The sequence below is a fragment of the Prenolepis imparis genome, unplaced genomic scaffold, assembly GCF_030444845.1.
Source record: "Prenolepis imparis isolate NDT839.2.m4 unplaced genomic scaffold, iyPreImpa1.0 SCAF_2, whole genome shotgun sequence".
NCBI classification, from domain to species: Eukaryota; Metazoa; Arthropoda; class Insecta; order Hymenoptera; family Formicidae; genus Prenolepis; species Prenolepis imparis.
In genome coordinates this window covers 23,686,678-23,708,002 of record NW_028141160.1, presented here as the reverse complement: position 1 = coordinate 23,708,002, position 21,325 = coordinate 23,686,678, and the positions used below count along the sequence as shown (strand labels likewise).

Sequence of the window (21,325 nt, the reverse complement as noted above, 5' to 3'; positions counted from 1 at the left end):
ATCTCGACTCTACTTCGTGAACATAATAATTTTAATACTTTTCCCTCAAATACGTTTAGTTGTTTACGAGAGCATAAAAATCGCAACGCAAACGCGATATCGAAAATTCCTGTTACGATAGCATATATCAAGTTACTTAAAGCTGTCGACGTTGTGATGTTTATCCCATATATATAATATTGTTCGGTTACAATCCACTGTGCGTTCGATAATATGCAACTACGACGAGTCCCGTAGTCTAGGAGAAGAGGGAAGGGGAAAACGAGTTTATGATATGGCTACCATGGGCGGCTGCATCATACTCCCGTGGATTTTTCCCTCTCCCTCTCCCTCTCCCTCTCTCTCTCTCTGTTCTAGCACGCCTGTTCTCGTGACCTTGACACAAATCCGTACCGGAAATTCACGAGATGTACGATTTTGAGTTTATCGACAAATTATTATTTTTCTCTTCTTTTCTCTCTTTTCTTGCGCCCCCGTCGACGAGAGACATGGAATGCTCTTCTCTCGTTTCGCTGAATCCTAATCGCTTCAAGACTGTGTAACGTATTGATAGCGCAGACCCTCTACATGTGTGCGATAAACGCACGTGTAAACATATTCAGGATGTTTCCACACTTTCTTCTAAATATGATTTTTAGAAACAGAGATAAGAAATAACTGCTCTATTATCTGAATATCAACGCTTCTCAAACTATATAGGTAATCGATGGAAAGTTGAAGGATTCTGATTTATAAGCTTCAGAAATCAGATAGAGTTGAGTAACGAAATTTTATGCTTAAATTGATTTCAAGAGTATATCTTACTTTAAGACTTTAAGATACTTAAAGTTGCAAACTACTTTATACGTGTGTAAAGTTTGACAAAAATTGGCTCAAAGTTTGCCAAAGAATCGATAATTGCCAGCTAGCTCGCGATTTCTAGAGCACCCATACATATATATATATATACATATATAAAATTCTACTCGCTTTCTCGTGCTTCAAAACTCGAAGCGTTAAAGTCTGAGAATGTAAAATCGAGATTTACATCCGTTCTAGCGCGGATATATACGGAGAAATTGTTGTATATATAAATATAAACGACCGTAAAAAAATGAAAATAATAAAAATAATAAAAACGGAGACGAACGCCGGAAGTTCATCGATTCAAAATTATGTATATAACGCGCTTTCATGTCACAAAGCGGAGATATGCGCGGGCTGCATGCACAATGTGCAGCGAAATACCGCAAATAACATCGTCCCATCGTATCACTTCACGCTTCACGAGAGAGAAGTTACGATTTCCGGTAAATATGAAATATTCGAGGAATGTATAACCGCGATAATATATAGTATATCTCACACGGACACACAGTTCCGCAAAACCGTATCTCGCATGCAGTTATGCCAAGTTGCTTGACACACGATATGCAACCTACGCAAATTTTATAATTACGTTAGTGTATGTCGATAATATATATATATATATATATATATATATATATTATATATATATATATGTACGTGATAGCAATATGTATAGATATTTAATATTTTTATTGTAAAACGTGCAAAGCGATACGAAGCGCAAAGTAGCAACATTTAATACTGACAAAAAAATAATTCATTAATTTAATAATAATATAAAAAGTATAGTCTCGAATATCCGTAGTCCATAATATAAATAAGTATTGATTAATTTCTTAGAATCTTGAATGACTCATCATTTAAATATGAAGAAATGTGAAGAAATGATTGAATTATTCTTAAGACAGAAGCTGTTTAAGTAAGAAGATTAAAAAGATTGATTATATTTTCGAAAATATAATCCTAGTCGTCGTAAAGATATCCGTTGGAGAAATGAAGAGACTAAAAGACTAAATATCTCGATTAATTTTCTCGAGTCGCTGAACTGAAAAAGCGAATTGAATTCACCAGTTGACGCCGAACCCTTCGATTGCGCAATCCCACGTGTATATTGGAACGTTCCAGACCTCTCGATCGGCTCGAGGAAATTTTCTCGGAAGACCAGCATACTAATTGCTTTCAAAGTGACACTCGTCGCGCCTGCATAGTCAATGTCACGTGCGGTTTTTTCTTCGAAAGAGAGAGGATCGTCGCTTTCTTCTCCTTCCATCTCTGGCGATCGAGAAGCCTTATCATCCTTATCCACGCACAGAGAGAATTTTCTCTTAGAATTTACCCTAAAAATCATGCGCTAATCGTGGGACAATATGGTATGGAAAGAATTTTATGAGACTTTCTCTGATTAATATTTATCACAATAAAAATAATAATATCTATTACAATAAAATATGCAGTTTAGTAAAATTAATCAAACATATTTTATTGTGGTAGATATTATTATTTTTATTGTGATAAATATATTAATCAGAGAAATTATCATAAAATTCTTTCCATACCATATATGTCCCACGATTACCATGATTTTCACGGTATAAATTCTAAGAAAAAATTCTCTCAGTGCGTGATTTTACAGAAAGAGTTACTCTGTAAAAAACTGTACCCAGATTAGAATTTCGCGTCAGAGTAAATCATTGAAAAGGGGCCCCTCCGTAAATGTCGTTTCACACGTTGCAGCAAGGTCGCTCTCGATAATAGCGATTAACGTTCGCCTAACGAGTGAATATCGATGCCGAGAAAGAGAGGGGGAGAGAGAGAGAGATATTTCCGTCGCTCGCATAAATATGCCCGAGAAAATATTCTTGGCCTTTTATCGTTTGAACGTTCATCGCGTTAATCGAGCGATCAATCTATTTGAAGAGGCGTGTATTCTTTCCGGTGACCGATAATATACGCGATTTAATACGCAAGTTAGCAGAAATAGCTTGAGAATTTAAACTAAAGGTTTCTACATATATAGCCGCGATATATACATATATGCGAAAAATATTCCCAAAACCCGCCCTGCTCATTATTTTTTTATTAATTTTATCACCTGTATAGACTATTTATATATCAACTTTTTACGAAAAGTTAAATATTGAGTTAATAATTATTGCGTAAATATTGTTTTACAAACTTATTTCTAAAGCGTATTCTATATACATTATAGTCTTTGTGAATATCGATATTTTTAAAACAATCATGTGCTGTGTTAGCGACTCATAAAGCCGCCATAATCATACGATTTCTCTCCTCGATAATGGCTGTAACTGTCATATGAGTCACGCCGTTCAGTGACACCTGTATATATTTATATTTTCCAAGGTACATGTTGCTTAAAAATCCGTAAAACGTTCAACAGAAATTATCTGAAAGGTACATATACATTTTTCATTCGCATTCCTCTCCTGTGACTTGGTATATTGTAAATATTACGTAACTTATAGCCCTACAGTTACGCGTATAAAGAAGAGGAGAGACTAACAAAAGAGAGACAATTGACACACATGTGTTGCCGAGTCAAAATCCGTTGTAATATATCGGACACGAAAATATATCCAACATCAGTCATCGCCAGGAGGACAAAAATTTCCATTTCGATTAATTTTCTCGCAAATCTGACCAAAATTGTTATCAAACTATCGTATATTGAAAAAAAAGGATTTTTATTTTATATCGTAATTTAAAAAGAACAAGCAGATGTATCGGGGAAATAACGACGATAGGGGACGGATTTACGAAGGCAGGGCGTGGTTACGCCGGACAACGCGACGTTCCTGTCGAGGACGGCGAGCGACGATGCATGGCGCCGCGAGCGATGCCGATTTGAACGAAATCGTCGAGTCGACGAGTCGAATAAAGATACGAAAAATCGGCCGAGAGGAACCGCGGCGAAAGAATTCTCCCGGATTCCGAATCCGGCAACGCGGCTGCTCGCGTCGACGCTCGACGTCCCCGATGATGCTCGTGAAAACACACGGCGTTACGATGTTACCGCTCGTCCCCAGGCGCGGTGCCCGGGTCACCTCTACCCGAAGGAGGGGGAGAGGAAAAAAACGAACACGAGACACAAGAGTACTGACCTCGGTGTCTAGCTTCCCCTTGGACGCCATCTTGACAACAAGCCGGTGGCGCTCGGGCTGTCCGCGATCTGACGGCTACCTCCGGCTCCGACTACCTGCTGCGCGCGTCGCGGCACAGCGCGTGTTGCACTCACACCCGTGGAAACGATCTCCTCTCCGACGATGATGCGTGTCTTCCGTATACACTACCGTAAGGGAAAGCACACCCGTTAGAAACGGCCTCCGTTCGTGGCACACGCACGGACCGATCGCGCGCAACTCGACTCTCGACACTCTCGACTCACTTCACTCGCTCCGCGAGGACGAAACACGAACCTCTCCCGCGCGAGTTCCGAACGCGAACGCGCTCACTCCAGCTCACTCCCCGTCCGCGTCGAGCGAAAAGAGAAAGAGAGACGCACAAACACGACTCGCCGTACGCGACTGGGAGGAGGGGGGCGGGAGGGAGGGGGAGAAACAGGTGGGGCGAAAGGAGAGAGAGATACGTGCGCGGTGACGTCACTGCTGCGCGCGACGCGCTTCCTCGCGTAATACTACTAATCGGCGGGGAATCTTCCTCCGCACGAGCTTACGGCGTGATCGACTACGAATACTATGTGTCCTCTCGCGACCGCTTCGCGAGATCCCTTTCACTCTGTCACCGCGGCGACGTACGATCTCGATGAACGTGTGTATAGTGTATATGACTGCGACCCGAGCCGCTAATTTTCCCTCGCGCCCGCCATCTTTACCTGCGTGTTATCGCCGCGCTCTGTGACGTCGATCGCGTCCGCCGGCGCAACATGTGTGTCTCTCCCTCTGATCCTCCCTCTCTCCTCCCGCTCTCTCACTCTTCCTCTCCTTCTTTTCAACTTACTTTCTTTCTTTCTTTCTATCTCGCGCGCAGACGTAGCGCACGTCGGTCCACGCCCGCCGTTTCGGAATTTCTCACACACACATACAAATATATATATATATATGCGATGTATCTAATATTAAAATTAGCCGATATCTCTCTCCGCTTGCGTTAAATGTATTTTCAGATTTTTTCGTGAGATATTTTTTTAAAGATCTCGAAATAATTTTCCGACTTTAAGGCTCCTGGGTGCTCATCGCGGCCATATTGGATTGTGACGTCAGAGGCGAGAAAGCACACGCTGAAAATTCTTAGATGCCATTTTTTAATGAAAAGATATTTCGATTAAACAGCACTTAAGATGGCTTTAGCACACTCTTAAAAACCCCCGAAAACTATCCTTTTCCCTTTATAATCAATCAACATCTGTAAAATGATCGAGATATCAGACTTTGACATGCGGAATGACTGCGCATGTGCAAAGACCAGACGGACTGGGCTTCATAATATTACATTTTACAGCTGTTGATTAATTATAAAGGGGAAAGGACAGTTTTCGGGGTTTTTTAAGAGTGTGCTAAAGCCATCTGAAGTGCTGTTTCATCGAAATATTTTTTTATTTCGAAATGGCATCTAAGAAATTTTAGCGTGTTTTCTCGCCTCTGACGTCACGATTTCGACATGGTCAGAAAGGAGCCAGGAGCCTTAATCATGACATATCAAACAGCTGATTGTCTATAGAGCAGATTGAGTCTAGAACAGATTTTGCGAAATGTTTCGCGCTACAAATTTTGTTGGCAAAATATCAGCGGAAATCTCCATAGATTAGATTCGCTAACATAAAATACGATTCGCACGATTTCCGCTACTAATTTAAACGGGAGCTTAATGCAGTTGACCTTTTTGCGTAATCTGCCGCAATATTATTCTGATCGAATCTGCTGTCAAATTGCCAAAGAAACCGCCAACGCTTTTGCTTACTAACAAGATTATTCTATATTGATGAATGCGACAAAATATATTATTCGTCAAGAAAAAAAAATAATATGTCGTCTTTCTTATATATTTTTAATAAAGCTGAGGACAACCCTGGGTGTGGATATATGTATATATACTATAATATAGATATATTACATTACATGACATTAATCGTAATTTTATTTTTAATGATTTTACTTCATCACGAATCTTAATTACACTACAATATTAAAATTATACTATAATAGTTTCTAGCTTTTAACAAGTTTATCGTAATTCTGTCGATCAATTATTGTTGTCTGCTACGCTATATTACTTTAGTTTTATGTTTTTATTTCAAAATTCACGAGTAGACTTTATTTGACGAGTTATTTCGTCACATCTCCGATTCGACATTGTTTGACGATTTACAATTAAGAAAAAGATTCGAGCGAAAGATACAGTCGCTTGATTTAATCATTGATTTCATCAAATTGTAATCAGGTCGAAATATTGTTACCAAGTATTTCAGAGCCAAATCAGGCATTTAATTATAAATTTTAATTTTTTTTCTTGAACCTCGCATAGGAGAGAGAGATCTCGAGATATATCTTATTACAATTAATGCTCTATTCTATCTCGATCGCTCGCGCATGTATCCCGTGTCATAAAATCTCTAGGTAACATATAAAATTGAAAAATATTGAACACTCGATTTTAGATACAATTCAGGCACATTATAAAAAAATAAGATAACGGAACAGAATTACTTCGTGATTTATGCTTTGTTATCGTAAGCGTGTCACAATAATCTCAACGAGAGATAAAGAGAGAGAAAGAGCCTTATTTGTTGGTCACCGTGCAGTCCACATTGAAGCACACCTGCACCTTCTTGTTCTCGTCGACTAGGGCGAATTCGATATTCAGACTCACAGACGGTAAAGATTGAGCTATCTCCATCTGGAGATTATACGTGGCCTCTGCGTTCTTCTTCAACGGGCATTCGCCGTTTGTCAAGGACTTGCAGGCATCCTTTTCGGGAAACGGGTATTCTATCTTGTTACCCAGTAGCGTTACTACTACGCGCGGTTCAAGCGATTTCGCATCGGCAACTGCATAATAAAACGTAAAAGATAAAGGTCGGCTGATTATCATCTCTTTTGTTGGAGATGTCAAAAAATTTTGATATATATATATATATATATATATATTGCCCAACAATATGATGGATATATTCAAGCGTGAGTGTGTGTGTATGTATACACACAAAAGAAAATACTTTTGCTTAATTTTCCATTTTTCATTTCTAATACAAACTCGACTTTCAATACAACTCGTTGAGAATTTAACACTATATTTTTTAATTTATATACATACACACATACACATTTTTACAATACGCTCCAACATTACTTACTAGCGGCAAAGTCCCATTGTGCGACCAAGTTGGTGCCTTTGTGGATGACGCAAGGAGAACCGTCGCATCCGTCTATCCTTAATGCCAAGGGCGGGGGTCCTCCGTCCTCGCACTGGTTATACGGGGAGTCCTGCAGAGACGCCGCGACGCAGAATGCGGCGATTGTGCAAGCTACACATATGTCAAACGTTACAGTTAAATATACTACAATTTTCGGAGATGAGAAAATAAAGATGAACAATAAGAGATTTACCAAAGGCGAAAACTTTCATGGTGGCGTTTCCTCGCGAGAGAAATGACAGGCGATGTGATTTTTCGGTCGACGAGAGCCGGCTATATATTCGCCCGATAATATCTAATCGAACACCTGGTCCTAAAAACTTGATAAGCTCGGAAACGAATAAAAATCTCGTTCAAAGCAACACTCGAGTGTTAACACCTGTGTCGATGATGTTGCAAGTTTGCGGAAGTTATCAGTCAGCATACACAGTAGTATCGCGCACTTGTTAAATGATTAATCTGTTAGCAATGAAGTAATTGTTGATTTTGATAAATGTGTAACAATTTTATAGAACGGAAAATTTTATAAAACTACGGTGTAATTATTACAACTACAATGCAAGATAATAGATAATAAATAAGATTGACTCACTCGACGATTTCGTAAAATTATTCTTTCGACATACTTGCAACAACAGTCGACTTTGAAGACAAAAGACAATATGTTGTAATTATTATTCCCATTTTATTTATGTATCGAATTATATATAAATATCACCTCCAGTTCTTCAAAATGAAGCGAAACTCTTGAAAGAAAAAATCGGACGTTAAAAAAGTAAAAACTATTTAATAAGATAATAATAGTGATTTATTGCTTGTCAGTTTGCCACGATGGTGCATTGACGAAACATTGTACCAATCGATCACGTATCCACGTCGGTGTGCTTTTGAACAATATGCGATAAAAGAAGTATCTCCATGGTTCACATCTGAAAATAATATAGCAATTGTATTAATGTAATATGTATAATCGGCGCAAAAATAGGAGCAAAATTTATCCGCAATTCTTTTAAATTTATAACAGCAAAATATAAATCTTTGAAAAAAAAAAATACACACAATAGATTATCTACGAAACATGTCTCAAACATTTTTGATAATAAAGAAACTTCATTATTCGATCTTCATCATTCGCACGATAATTTTATTGGCATAATATTGTAAAAAAAAAAAAAAAATAACTTTTGAGAGATAAATTGTGTTTACCTATAAATAGTCGAAGGATGGACATCGAGAAGAGCGCTGTCGAAGGCTTCGTAGATTCTCGGATTCGACAAGACTTTTATATTGTCTTGATTGCCGGATGACAGGTCTGCCTGAGAAAAATACTCGGCGTATCGAGTGAAATAGTCGCCGTAAAATCGCTTTGCTTCATCCGACATGTGTCGTTCCATTTCGTCAAAGTGCAACCGTTGCCGTCGCATGATATTACTTTCCGATACAAAACCACCTATTGTTGCACAAAGAAAGTGAATTTTATTCAAAGTTTTTTTCAAATTTTTTTTAATATTTCGAAACAATCATCGTCGATGAACGCAAAAACCGTAATTGAGAAAAAAAGGAAAACTTTGATCGCGATAATAAAATTAATATTTTCTCTCCAAAAAATTTGATTTCTAATACATAGTATAAATAAAGGACCCCGCACAAATCTTATGGAAAATGGGTCCCAGTCGAATTGGCTGAAATTTTAGTATAATGTAGTTCATTGCATCCTGATGAAAAGTGTCCATGGGCATAAGGTCGAAAAATGGACAGTTTTCGAGTTATAGAGCGTCAAAGATCGGAAAAATGGGTTCATCTGCTCTTGGTAGTCTTAATGCGTACGGTCATGATAGTGTTATGGTAGTGTGTTTTGGCGTGCGTGTGTGCGTGCGTGCGTGGATAGAGATATGCAAAATTCCGTTTTAATCGATTGAATTCTAAGATGTTTAAATTCCGTTTTAATCGATTGAATTCTAAGATGTTTATATCTTTCATAATAAAAGGTAAACCATTAGTTAACATTAATCAAATAATTTTCTCTCATCTCTCTCTCTCCTCAATCAATCAAATAATAACAAAAAAAGAAAAAAAAAAAAAAAAAAAAATTCCAAGAGCAGATGAACCCATTTTTCCGATCTTTGACGCTCTATAACTCGAAAACTGTCCATTTTTCGACCTTATGCCCATGGACACTTTTCATCAGGATGCAATGAACTACGTTATACTAAAATTTCAGCCAATTCGACTGGGACCCATTTTCCATAAGATTTGTGCGGGGTCCTTTGTTCATAAACCCTTTTGTAGTCTCATGATATTACTTTTTAATATAAAACCATCTATTGTTGCACGAAGAGAGTGAATTTTATTCAAAAGCTTTTTCAGATTTTTTTTATATTTTGAAACAATCATCGTCGACTAACGCAAGAAGAGAATGAGAGAAAAAAGAAAAACTTTGATCGATAAATAAAATAAAAAATATGTTCTCTCTCCAAAAAATCTGATTTCTAATATATAATATATTTATTAAATAAATTTGTTCATAAATATTCTCTCTTCGTCCGGGCGCAATAATTTTGCGCAATCAAATAATTTCTTTGTTCTCAAGTTATACATATAATGTTGAATATTTTTTACACTGACCGGGTATAAAGGAAACTACATTGATGCCAAATTTGCCGACTTCTACCCGAAGAGCGGTGGCCCATGCTTGAAGAGCGGCTTTCGTCGCCGCGTAAACACTTATACCAGGCAAAGGATCGGTGGCGCAGTGGCTGGACACCATGATAATTCTACTACCGTTTTGCCGTATGATCGGCATCAGCTCCCTCGTGATCCTCATGGTTCCCAGGAGATTGACATTTATCTGATACTCCGCGAGCTCCTGCGTCTGCCACTCGAACTCACCGAACACCATCACCCCCGCGTTATTCACCAATGCACGCAGGGCTGCGAGCGAATTGGTGAAGAAACCAAGTTTTATAGACTGTAAACTTTCTCTTATTTCATACGCTTCCGGCTTTTTTTTTTTTACATATATTGCTCACCCAATTGCTGTTCCTCCGACAGTTGCTTGACTTTTTCGCCAAATTCTCGGACGGATTCTTCATTCGTGATATCGAGCTGATGAATGATGACACCTTTGTCCTTCAACGATTCGACGACAGTGTTGGGTTTTACCACCATAGCCGTTTCGCGCACCCCGGCCAAAACTGTCGCGCCCTGAGCACGACAGTGCATCGCTAGGCTGTAGCCCAAACCGGAATTGCAACCGGTTATAACGACGAGATCTCGCGGCTTTATTTTCCATCGACGTCTAGAAATATAGTACAAGGTAGCACCACCTGAAGAGAGAAACGGTGATAAACAAGAAGAAAAATGTTCTATCGTTTATAAATATGCAAAATCAAAAAGATTATATATTATAAATGTTTTTTATTTATTTATTATTATTATTTTTTTTTTTAATTATATATTATATATATTAACAGAAGAATTGAAACGTTTTTGGAACGATTTTATATGAAAATTTACTTGACAAGAAACTAATTATAAGCGAGACTCACTGGTTCCTTATATTGTCGTGAAATCAAGTACCCAAGTAAATCTCAAATTATGAATTTACCATTTTATTTTTATAAGGTATATATTTAAATATAAAAAAAGAAAATATATATATAATATTTCGACGATGTAGAAGATATAAATTCTCTTCGTCTCTTCGAAAAATTATATGTCGATTTGGAGAAAACTCGAAATACCAGCGGAAATACGTTCGATTTCGATTTCAGCAGAGTCAGCGAACGAAGAAACCAGCTAAGCGAATACAAATGGATCCTCTTACCCAGCGAAACCATCGAAAGTACCGCGGCCGTGCGCGTGCAACCTGTCTCCACGAGGTACGCGAGATTGCACGAAATCGTCGCACCGACTTGCAAGGCCGTTGAATTTCTTCTCCACCATGCGGTCCACCTGTTACCGTACACTTCCTTCACCGAGTTCATCTTCAGTTTACGCAGCCGGATGCTCTATGAAGCCTGCGCGCTCGATACACGAGACTTAATTCAGATTAGATCAAACAACGTAGTACCCCCAAACCGGTCTCCGGACCGTCTTTATCATCTTTATAAATATTTTATTTGCGTTTAATAATTTGAAATAAAAATATCATCGTGAATGAATAAATACACAGAGAAAATTTTCTCTTATAATTTACCCTGAAGATCATATAAAAATCACAATAAAAATAATAATATCTACACACTAAAATATAAAACATGTTTGATTAATTTTACTAAACTGCATGGTAAAATTAATCAAACATTTTATTTTTATATTTTATTGTGATAGATATTATTAATTTTATTGTGATAAATATTAATCAAAGAAATTCTCATAAAAATTCTTTCCATACCATATATTGTCCCACGATTACCATGATTTTCAGGGTAAATTCTAAGAGAAAATTCCCTCAATGTACCGAATATACATTTAAAATAGTTTTAAATAATTGATAAAATATCGATTGTTTTTTATACTTACATATGAATTTATATGGAAGCGCGGGAGACGATCGGACTTGGTATCGCCACGCTCGCTGGACGAGGAAAGTCTGTAATCCTGTGCGATCACTGGCGCGACCGGCCCCTGTAGGACGCGGAGAAGAAATGTGACCCTTGATCCACCCATTCCGTGGCGGCGCCGTCGGGCCCGCTGCTTTTCGAAATGGAGTACGCGGTGTGGAGAACTTGTAATAAGCAGAAATTTTTCGCTTGTCGATTTCGAATGTCGCTGTGTGGAAGTGCTCGAGAGTCGGAGGATATCCGGTTTTGACTTATTGACGAACGATCGAAAGTCGAAGTACATTGTAAATCTTCGTTTCACATGACGACACTATTAAAGAAAGAGAACAAATTAGTATTTAAGATAAATTGATGTTATATACAATATATTGTTTTTTATTATCGATTTTTTTTATTTTTTCAAAACTATTATCGATAGTCGCAATCATCGTTCTATTGAAGTATTAAAATCTCATGTTTTATTTACTATTATATATAATATTATTAATATTATATAATAATAATTCAAGATTTCATAAGACAATAACAAAATTTTATTTTTTGCGAAAGAATAAAAATTACTTATTCGAAATAAACGACCATGGAAGACAAAAGAAATGTATAAAGGCACCGATAAACCATCTTATGCATCCGCGGTTGTAAGCATTTTAATATTTCATGGGAGGAGATGTTTATAAGGATTCGACTCGCTTCATTTGAATTTCAATAGGCCACATCGTAGAAGAGTGTACTGAATACATTGGGCTTCTTTTTTTTACACTTGTATCTTGGAGAGATGTAAAAAATTTGGCTATTTCTGATGTCTAGCTTTTAAAAAAAGACATTTTATACGAAGATGAATAATATTGTCCAGCAAGAAAAGCTAATTACTTCGTATTGCGCAATATCAAAAGTAAAAACACAAATATACAAAGAATGATAGTTGATTGTAAAATACGAAATATAAATGTAATATATATATATATATATATATACAAAATATGATACATATATGTATTATACAAAATATAACATTATATAGCATAGCAAGTTAGAAAAAGACGGTATGTTTATGCATTATTAAACGCACACTCATATGCACATGTACATACACATATAACGTAGCATGCATTCCTCAGTCTTATAACAAGTATATGGATAGGATAAATAAGTTTTTATGTGACAGAACTTTTGATGTGAGATAATTTCGTAATTTATAAATCGAGAAGCCTTTACAGATTTAAATATACAACTTTGATGTGATATAATTTACATAAAAATTAACAAACGTTACATACACTATAACTTACACTAGATATGTCCTATTGCCCTATAAAATTACAATTTTTCACGCATTGCAATTGCATTTTGCACTTCTTTCGCACTTGTATATATCGTCATTGCCACATTTTTTCGCACTTTCGGGGTTTCGTTTCACGTGACAGTTGTTATCGCTCTCGTGATAATATAACATTAAACAGACTGTCCGCCAAGCTTCACATTAGGATTTGCCAATACGTTGAAGCTCGGATCACCATCCGTCGCCATTCTGCCCAGCCATGAAAAGAGCAGAATAATTCCAATAAAGAATAATATACCGACAACGATTACTATGGCATATCTCTTGTACAGAGATCCCGCGGTTTTCCGTCGCACCGGCGCTCTCGATATCAGCTTCCACCATCTTAGGAACCATTCTATGGCGGATTTTCGCTGGTATTTGTTCTCATCGTGATCAAAAGACATATCCTTGGGATCGTCGTAAGCTTCGCATACCTTCCTAGATGCCGAAGCGGATAATCCAAGAGACGATTCAATATTTACGATTGAATAAGGCGGGCCCAGCTTCTGACTACCTGCATGTACATTGCTAACGGTGGAATTTGAATTGATGGTACTACTTGTGCGAGACATAGCAACTGTAGGAGTCATTGGCGTAGCCACTGTGTGATTTTGGAACATAGTGCTTTCTACTGTTATCGAAGGACGTTTTTGTTCGAGTTTCTGTTCTCTGTCTTCGCTTAACTGTAAAGGAAAGAAGCATGTTATATAGCGGAAGACAAGATTTTCTGGTGCTCGTAAGAAAATTAACTCGATAGATACCAATGGTAAACCGAGACCAGCCCGAGCCCAATTCACAGTGGCTAATTTTTCCCTGAGAACATCCGCAACTGGTGACACCAGTTTGGGTTGCGGAAAGATACACACTCGACACGCAGGACAAGTGTATCCAGCTGGTGCTGTGATTGCCGGTAGTTTCCTGGCATATTGGTCCAAGCATACCCAATGATACATGTGATAGCATGTCAGTCTCACGCAATCGCCATCGCTCAATTTCCCGGAACATAATGTACAAACTGGATTGTAGTCATGATCATGGAGCCATAACAAATACGACTGTACTATACACTGCAAAACACATGTACATTAATCATAAACGATTATGATAAAAGACTTTACTGTAAGAAACAAAGAAGTATTCGTCAAAGATGTATCTACGAGATAAACAAAAATTGGCGAAAATACGTACCTTCGGATGACTCGTGACCATGCAATGTTCGCATACATTGACGCGATGCTCAAAACAAAATTGATTCGTTACTCTTCTTTTCGGACACTTGCACAGACCCATGTTGCAACGTCGTGCGAGGGGATCGAAACGACGTTGAAACACGGACGAAACGCGCCTAGCTCGATACACTCGCTTTATTGACTCTCACTGTATAACATGTCAAAAGTCTCGAGATAATATCGCCGCTTCATTTGCGCAGCCTACCATATTCCATCACCGGCCACGTCGTCTGACATTTCTCGTCGACGGGTGGCACCGGAAACAACCAATGAACTCTGCGTTCACGTCTTTCGTCGTCCAATCGCCGTGTCGTAATAACCCTCGTTTCGAGATACATATGAGAAATATCGGAGATAGAGTGCAAAAAATATACATTTCAGATAAATCGATCAGAAAAATAAACGTAAAAATAAATCGGATATTAAAGCATCAAGGCGAAATATTGCTTCTCTATCTCTAGACCGGCATCCTTGCAACAGATATTAATTTCTTCTCGCGCTGCGATATTGACGAGAAATTGTTTAAATATCTCCTAAAACTTTTTCAAAACTTTTATATTTAAAAAATGAGAAGAAATAGAACACATTAGAGGAAGAACTGATTATCTTCCAAAAAAAAGAATAGATATTCATAAAAAACCTTACCATATAAGGAAATATATGCCGGTGTGTTATATGTATACACTCGATATCATATATGCACCTTCCTGATGCTTCCTGCCTGAAGTTTCGCACTTTGGCACTTTCCGATTTCCGAGTGCAACCTAGCATATTAACATCACGATTATTTATTTATCAAAAATTATCTCTTTCGATGAATAATTTAATATGATAGAATTTTTTACATACTTATCTCTTATAAGTTTAATTTATCGCATATGTCACGTATTTCTCTTGGATCTATCTAGATATATAAATAATGAAAGATATAAATCAGAGCTGTCCACGTTTTGCACTTTTCGGCCAATTTCCGAGGCTCACCGCCTAGCGGCCCCCACTTACGCTCGAGACCTTAGCAACGCGTTACCCGGTTGGCCCGATAACCGTAGTTGCTAAGGTCTCGAGCGTAAGTGGGGGCCGCTAGGCGGTGAGCCTCGGAAATCGGCCGAAAAGTGCAAAACGTGGACAGCTCTGATATAAATAATGCAAAAAGTGCAGTCCAGAGTGTAACACTTTTGCATTATTTATATCTTATTATTTATATCTAGATATATATATTTATCTCATTTCTCAGACGTAAAACCTTTTATTATATTTGATTGCAAAATTATAAAATTACGAACAATTCTAGAAAAATATTATTACTCCGCGAATAATGCTGATTGTTCTTGTAACACCAGTGTTGCCAATTTCCGGTCGCGCAACCATGGAATATATAAAATATTAGAGCGCACGTCGATCGATGTACGCGGCGCGTTCGACTTTGCGACTAACCTTCAAGTGGCGCGGAATTCGGTATTCGGTGCGCGGAGTGGGGGTCGTGGTGGGGGCCGGCGCGCGCATCTCCCGCCACTGCGGCTGAGTGGTGGGATGGGGGTGGGGGATGCGCGCGCCGACCCCCACCAGGACCCCCACTCCGCGCACCGAATACCGAATTCCGCGCCACTTGAAGGTTAGTCGCAAAGTCGAACGCGCCGCGTACATCGATCGACGTGCGCTCTAATATTTTATATATTCTCTGGTTGCGCGACCGGAAATTGGCCACACTGCCAACACTGGTATTACAAGAACAATCAGCATCATTCGCGGAGTAATAATATTTTTCTAGAATTGTTCGTAATTTTATAATTTTGCAATTAAATATACATAATAAAAGGTTTTACGTCTGAGAAATGAGATAAATATATATATTCGAGGTTGCGAAGAAAAAAAACAAAGTAGTTAAGTGTAGAAAGTACAGTGTAAAACGAACAAATCTATAGCAGTGAAGTGCGGTATATATATAACATAATACATATACATATTGAACATACGACGAATGTCCACGAAAGTTCGGAGGAATTGGGTGATTTAACAGCCGTCATCAAACCGTCGCGGTTTAATTTCAGAATCTAGAAAATCTAACAAGAGAATACGAAAGAGCGTAAATATGTCAGATCCCGAACTTGAAGCAATACGACAGCAACGTTTGATGCAGTTGCAATCCCAATATAAGGTAATCGTTACGAAATTCCACATGAGATTACATAGCTGAAAGATATTTAAATTATATATGCTATCCATTATTTTTGATAATTATTTAAACATAACATTTATATACATAGAAGCAAAATATATAATATTGAGGTTAAGTGTAGTATACTGTTTTATGTATATTTCACAAGAGAGACTTTACAAAAAGAAATTACACACACACACATATATATATATATATATATATACATATGTATATATATATTATTCTAGGGTAACAATGTCGACAATAAACAAGCGATGGAGGAAAAGATGCAACGTATGGAAGAGATGAAACATACTATATTGGCTCAAGTATTGGATCAATCGGCTAGAGCGAGATGTAAGATTATATAAATTACATCATGTAATTCTTCTATTTTGCCATTGTCAATACTACAGAATTGACATCATAGATACCTGTGATATACAGGTACATTAGTTAATAATGTATATATATATATATATATGTATATTTGTTGATAGTAAACACACTTTGCCTTGGGAAACCAGAGAAAGGAAAAATGGTAGAAGAAATGATTCTGAATATGGCACAAAATCATCAACTACCTGGGAAGCTTGGAGAGCAACAATTAATCAATTTACTCGAGAGTTTAAATCAACAAACGCAAAGAAAAACAACTGTCAAAGTTAGTGCAATTTAAATGTGCGTCTAATAATATAATCTAAAGTAACAATATCAAAGCTTTATTTTATCTTTTCAGTTTGATAGAAGAAGAGCAGCTTTGGATTCAGATGATGATATGGACTTGTAGCAAATGTACAAATTTCATATCTGAAATGTTACTTTGATTGGGAAACTTTTGCTCTCAATTTGTGTGTGCAGTTGAAGGTAACCTTTTACAGTTACAATACATATTATTTTTACGCTTAGTTGTGTTTTACTTTTATGCTATAAAAATAAAAGTTACTAATGCCAATATGACAGATTTTGATATAGATATAAGAGGGAAAACTATCCAACATTATTTCCTACATCTTATGGCAAAGTATTTTATATATCCTATAATAATAGTAACACAACAGAATATTTACTTTGAATTTTTTTTTATTTGATACATATAAATATACATTCAGCAAACGCCTAACACACGCGAGAGATTATTTTTCCTTCTTAAAAAGAAATCACACAATCACGCTTGCAGTCTACACAATACAACAAACAATTTCGCACAACTTACATGATGCTAAATATATTATCGTTATTTTATCCATATATATATAAAAAAACATGTTTGATACTTAATACGATCTTTCACAAATTATGTGAACAGTCGTGTCTAATATACAAATTTTTGATATATCTTACATTCTCTCTTTTTTAAAGCTTTTTGTTAAAAGACAAATTTTTCCGAGTATGTACATACTCACTTTACTCGGTTGTATTGTCTCGGGATACGCGTCACTTTTTTTACAACACAGTCACAAAAGAAATTAATACATATACACAAAGATGGGTTTACCAAAAATAAAAATGTATGGAATGTTAGCGATATACATTATTGTATAAAAATTCTCACAATCTTAAAACTGTTTTGGCAAATTTTTTTTAAGAACATATTACATAATCATAAGCGTTCATGTACGCTACATATAATAAAAAATTTGTATCTCGGAATTCTCTGTATAATACATATCCATAATAATTTTTAATCATTCTTCATATGACTCGCTCCAGCATTTTCTGAAAAGAGCATAAAATGGTTATATATGTTATGTTTATTATTTCTATTATATAAAAACTAGTAGATTCTTTTCGTATAAAAAAATTATACCATCTTCTTCATCATTCGCGTCCAAGATATCTGGACAGCAAATACCATAACATATTAACGACAAGAATACAACTGGTAATCCGACCAATACAGTCATCAAAATGGGATTGCCCTTCCACATTGAAGCCAGGGTAGATTTCAATTCAAACCAAGTTCTATAACTACGCACTAGCCAAGTGTTTCCACCGTATCGCTGAAAATGCATCAATAGTTATAATAGGTGCTCTTATTGTCAATATATTCTTTTAACAATTAATAGAATATAGAATTAATTAGACATAAAAGATGTGTACCGGAGCACTTTCATTCCGAATCTGCTCTAGGAACAATTCTATCACGTGCGGAGTCAATTTCTCTGTTTCATCATCGGGAATGTGATGGTGATTAGTAGTTGTGTTTATCACAATTAAGCTCGGTAAAGGTAGTACCATCATCGCTATGCTATTGACTAGATCGGTACTAGCTATCCAACCGAACTGAAAATGACTGAATACAATTATGGTATTAATTTATATTCAGCGTTTCTATCGAAATATCCTAGCAAGTAAACATACTCGTGATATTTCTCTCGTTTGCTCTTAATCACAGACTCGACCATGTCCTTAAACTCCAGCATATCGGGCGCGACCTCTTCTAACTGATTTTCTTCCACTACCGCTAAAACGAGATTCTTATTCGTTAAGAATAATTGATTTATGTTTCCTCTGGTGACTTTCGGAAATGTCGGGAAACGTTCCGCGTTCACCCATTTGTAAAGCGTCTCGTTCATTTTCTCTATGTCACTCAAGTTGTGTCCTGCAAATCGAATTAAGCATTTTGATTACAGATAATAATAATACACATCGTTTTCTCTTATTGTTAGATTAACTCTCACCAGTGAAATTGTAATGCGAGCTTTCCTTATACACGAATAATGCCGGAACATTTTCTACAGGCGCGTGTTTATTTACGACGCTCGGATGAGATTGATAAAAGAATGCATGCGCTTGAAATATATTTGCAGTCTTGTGATAAAGTTCCTGCGTTTATTTAGTGAATTTAGACACAATTAAAAATTTATTCAAACTGCCTTTATAAAATTTTCGATAAAATTGTGAAAAGAGCTTACCCATAAGACTCCAGATCTACCACCTACGTATAAGAAATAGAGATCGCGTTCTCTCTTTATAGTGTCAAAGCTCTGAGGTCTCGTTACCTCTTGCACAGGGGGACCGCTTAGTCTTAAAGCGAATTTAACTATTTCATCTCTAGTTCTGTCACCGTGATATACATGCACTTGCTCACCCTTTAAACTGTAAATTGAAGATATCGTATTAGTATTTTAGAGTGGTCACAGAGAGAAAGGCGTACTTACAATAGAATGGTGGGAAATCCTTTAATTTTGAATGAACTCGTCACACTGGTAAATCTAGTACAGTCCACACGTCCCACTCGTATTGACGTTGCATGTAAATGTTGAGCGACATGAGACCAAACTGGTTCCAATCTTTTGCAATGTGCACACCATGGTGCATACATCTACAAAAAATGAAATTAGTCATATATATTTTTTTTTTTAATATATGTGATGGGAGGTTTGTAAGAATTAAATATACCATGACCAGCCATTGTCCGTCTTTGTGTATATCCAGAAATCTGCAAGAGGCAGATATATTAAATAGCTAGGATCTTTTTTATAATTGGAACAGTCGAAACAGTACATGATATTGCCAGATTTCTTACCTATCACTCAACTCGAGCACGCGCGAGCCTGCCGTGTGCATCAAAATTGCTGAAAAAGCTAAAATGTAATTATAAACGATAACAAGTGCTTACATTTGGAAATATTGCTCGTTGCTGAGAAATATTACGCGCAAAATAAAGTTCCGGTGAGAAATCAAGGTATACATCTGTTACACAGATAAAATTGAACGTAACGTTTCAAGTAAAACGTCTTATTAATTAATTTGAAATTGATAAAAAACAAAGATATATATTTTACACGTAAGATTGCATGAATAAAATTGAGTTATCCAAATTGAATTAAATGTCTAATTGAATTTGACAAATGGAATTTGCCAGATGTTTTTATAAATTCATATTTATTATACAATTGAAATGCAAATATACATTTTCTGTGTATTTATAAATTAAAAATTTTCTATAAATGATAATAAAATTAGACTAGAATGTCAAGCGAATAGCTCGTTATCGATCGGCCGTGCGAGATTACGTCGCGCGCAAAATTATCAAATACGCCTAATGTATGTATTTTGTTTTAATACGGACGAGGGCAACATTTCGATATGTGTGTGGCCGACAGCCTGGACAGCCACACTTACCATAGAGAAGTGTAACGAAAGAGATTCGCGTGAGGGAAACCATTCCGATTGCAGATTCGAGACGTCGAGAAAGTAGAAAAGTCAGCCTCCTTCATCTGATCCTTCGGTAACACGAAATTGCATAATTTTTTTTCCGGTGCACGCGGACGGACGGTGTTTGCGACAAGTACGTCTCTCCGTCTATTTAACCTCGTCACGCGGAACGATCGAACGCGTTCTGTCGCTGTCGCATCGTTCTTCCGGTATTACGTAGAACGCGTCGTCGCTAATTCCGGCCACCGACCAGCTGTGTTCGGGACTTTCGGGAGTGACGTGAAAACTCCGAATTCACACCGGAGACTAGAGACCCCGCGCGGTGACAACGCCAACTTCCGTCAGGATCACCAACTGAGAAATAAATTTTCCATCTCGATTTACAAAAGTTATAAGTGCATACGCGCGCGTATTTATAAATGCACATAGAAAATGTATGTATATATATGTGTGTGTTGTACAGAATGTGTAATATTTAGAGTGATACGCGCGATCTTCAGTTAAAGTTAAATCAATCACGATCGATGCGGCGCGGCGGCAACAGACCAGGAATCGTCCGATCGTTGAATTCGAAGGTGCGTATAATGTCAGATTATCAAGGTAAAGCGGACTCAATCGCTTAAAATTATAATTGGACTGCAATTGCTT

At 37.1% G+C, this 21,325-nt stretch overlaps 6 protein-coding genes across 13 annotated transcripts in view; 1 reads left to right on the top strand and 5 right to left on the bottom strand.

The window, feature by feature from the left end:
* Positions 1-4,688, bottom strand: part of Atpalpha (sodium/potassium-transporting ATPase subunit alpha) — a 68,886-nt gene extending 64,198 nt beyond the window's left edge. For 2 of the 3 annotated variants that reach the window (XM_083032477.1, XM_083032476.1), the window contains exon 1: positions 3,972-4,688. In XM_083032477.1, the coding sequence (XP_082888603.1) occupies positions 3,972-4,001 (30 nt within the window). In that variant the 5' untranslated portion in view covers positions 4,002-4,688. The remainder of the gene's footprint in view (positions 1-3,971) is intronic. The other variant, XM_083032480.1, reaches the window with a different exon arrangement.
* A 478-nt stretch (positions 4,689-5,166) lies between these two features.
* On the bottom strand, positions 5,167-7,583 carry LOC145933068 (mite group 2 allergen Tyr p 2). The gene is made up of 3 exons (XM_083032488.1): positions 7,434-7,583; positions 7,181-7,351; positions 5,167-6,875 (listed from the first exon to the last, which is right to left on the bottom strand). The coding sequence occupies exons 1-3, from the start codon at positions 7,450-7,452 to the stop codon at positions 6,607-6,609; spliced, it is 459 nt and encodes a 152-aa protein (XP_082888614.1). The 5' UTR covers positions 7,453-7,583; the 3' UTR covers positions 5,167-6,606.
* A 315-nt stretch (positions 7,584-7,898) lies between these two features.
* Positions 7,899-15,783, bottom strand: Sro (SDR family oxidoreductase shroud). 4 transcript variants are annotated; one of them, XM_083032484.1, is made up of 9 exons: positions 15,661-15,783; positions 15,205-15,259; positions 15,001-15,119; positions 11,765-12,115; positions 11,067-11,259; positions 10,270-10,566; positions 9,866-10,171; positions 8,447-8,690; positions 7,899-8,169 (listed from the first exon to the last, which is right to left on the bottom strand). In XM_083032484.1, exons 5-9 carry the CDS (start codon positions 11,224-11,226, stop codon positions 8,049-8,051), a joined length of 1,128 nt encoding a protein of 375 aa, XP_082888610.1. In that variant the 5' UTR covers positions 11,227-11,259; positions 11,765-12,115; positions 15,001-15,119; positions 15,205-15,259; positions 15,661-15,783; the 3' UTR covers positions 7,899-8,048. The 4 variants fall into 4 exon arrangements, with proteins under 4 accessions (XP_082888610.1, XP_082888612.1, XP_082888611.1 ...); XM_083032486.1 differs by having other exon boundaries at positions 11,067-11,344; positions 15,639-15,775; XM_083032485.1 differs by having other exon boundaries at positions 11,067-11,280; positions 15,639-15,775.
* On the bottom strand, positions 12,966-14,211 carry LOC145933067 (zinc finger protein-like 1). Its single transcript, XM_083032487.1, has 2 exons — positions 13,888-14,211; positions 12,966-13,809 (listed from the first exon to the last, which is right to left on the bottom strand). Exons 1-2 carry the CDS (start codon positions 14,077-14,079, stop codon positions 13,258-13,260), a joined length of 744 nt encoding a protein of 247 aa, XP_082888613.1. The 5' UTR covers positions 14,080-14,211; the 3' UTR covers positions 12,966-13,257.
* A 194-nt stretch (positions 15,784-15,977) lies between the features above and the next one.
* Positions 15,978-18,023, top strand: Pdcd-5 (programmed cell death 5). Of its 2 annotated transcripts, none has more exons than XM_083032471.1 (5): positions 15,978-16,289; positions 16,404-16,510; positions 16,762-16,870; positions 17,014-17,177; positions 17,253-17,468. In XM_083032471.1, exons 2-5 carry the CDS (start codon positions 16,445-16,447, stop codon positions 17,301-17,303), a joined length of 390 nt encoding a protein of 129 aa, XP_082888597.1. In that variant the 5' UTR covers positions 15,978-16,289; positions 16,404-16,444; the 3' UTR covers positions 17,304-17,468. The 2 variants fall into 2 exon arrangements, 1 of the variants encoding a protein (XP_082888597.1); XR_014424807.1 differs by adding an exon at positions 17,477-18,023 and having other exon boundaries at positions 15,979-16,510; positions 17,253-17,380.
* A 56-nt stretch (positions 18,024-18,079) lies between these two features.
* Tmx3 (Thioredoxin-related transmembrane protein 3) lies at positions 18,080-20,990 on the bottom strand. 2 transcript variants are annotated; one of them, XM_083032456.1, is made up of 10 exons: positions 20,645-20,990; positions 20,046-20,103; positions 19,919-19,958; positions 19,678-19,841; positions 19,432-19,615; positions 19,198-19,342; positions 18,878-19,118; positions 18,617-18,809; positions 18,324-18,516; positions 18,080-18,232 (listed from the first exon to the last, which is right to left on the bottom strand). In XM_083032456.1, exons 1-10 carry the CDS (start codon positions 20,685-20,687, stop codon positions 18,198-18,200), a joined length of 1,296 nt encoding a protein of 431 aa, XP_082888582.1. In that variant the 5' UTR covers positions 20,688-20,990; the 3' UTR covers positions 18,080-18,197. The 2 variants fall into 2 exon arrangements, with proteins under 2 accessions (XP_082888582.1, XP_082888583.1); XM_083032457.1 differs by having other exon boundaries at positions 20,046-20,094; positions 20,645-20,989.
* Positions 20,991-21,325: the final 335 nt, after the last annotated feature.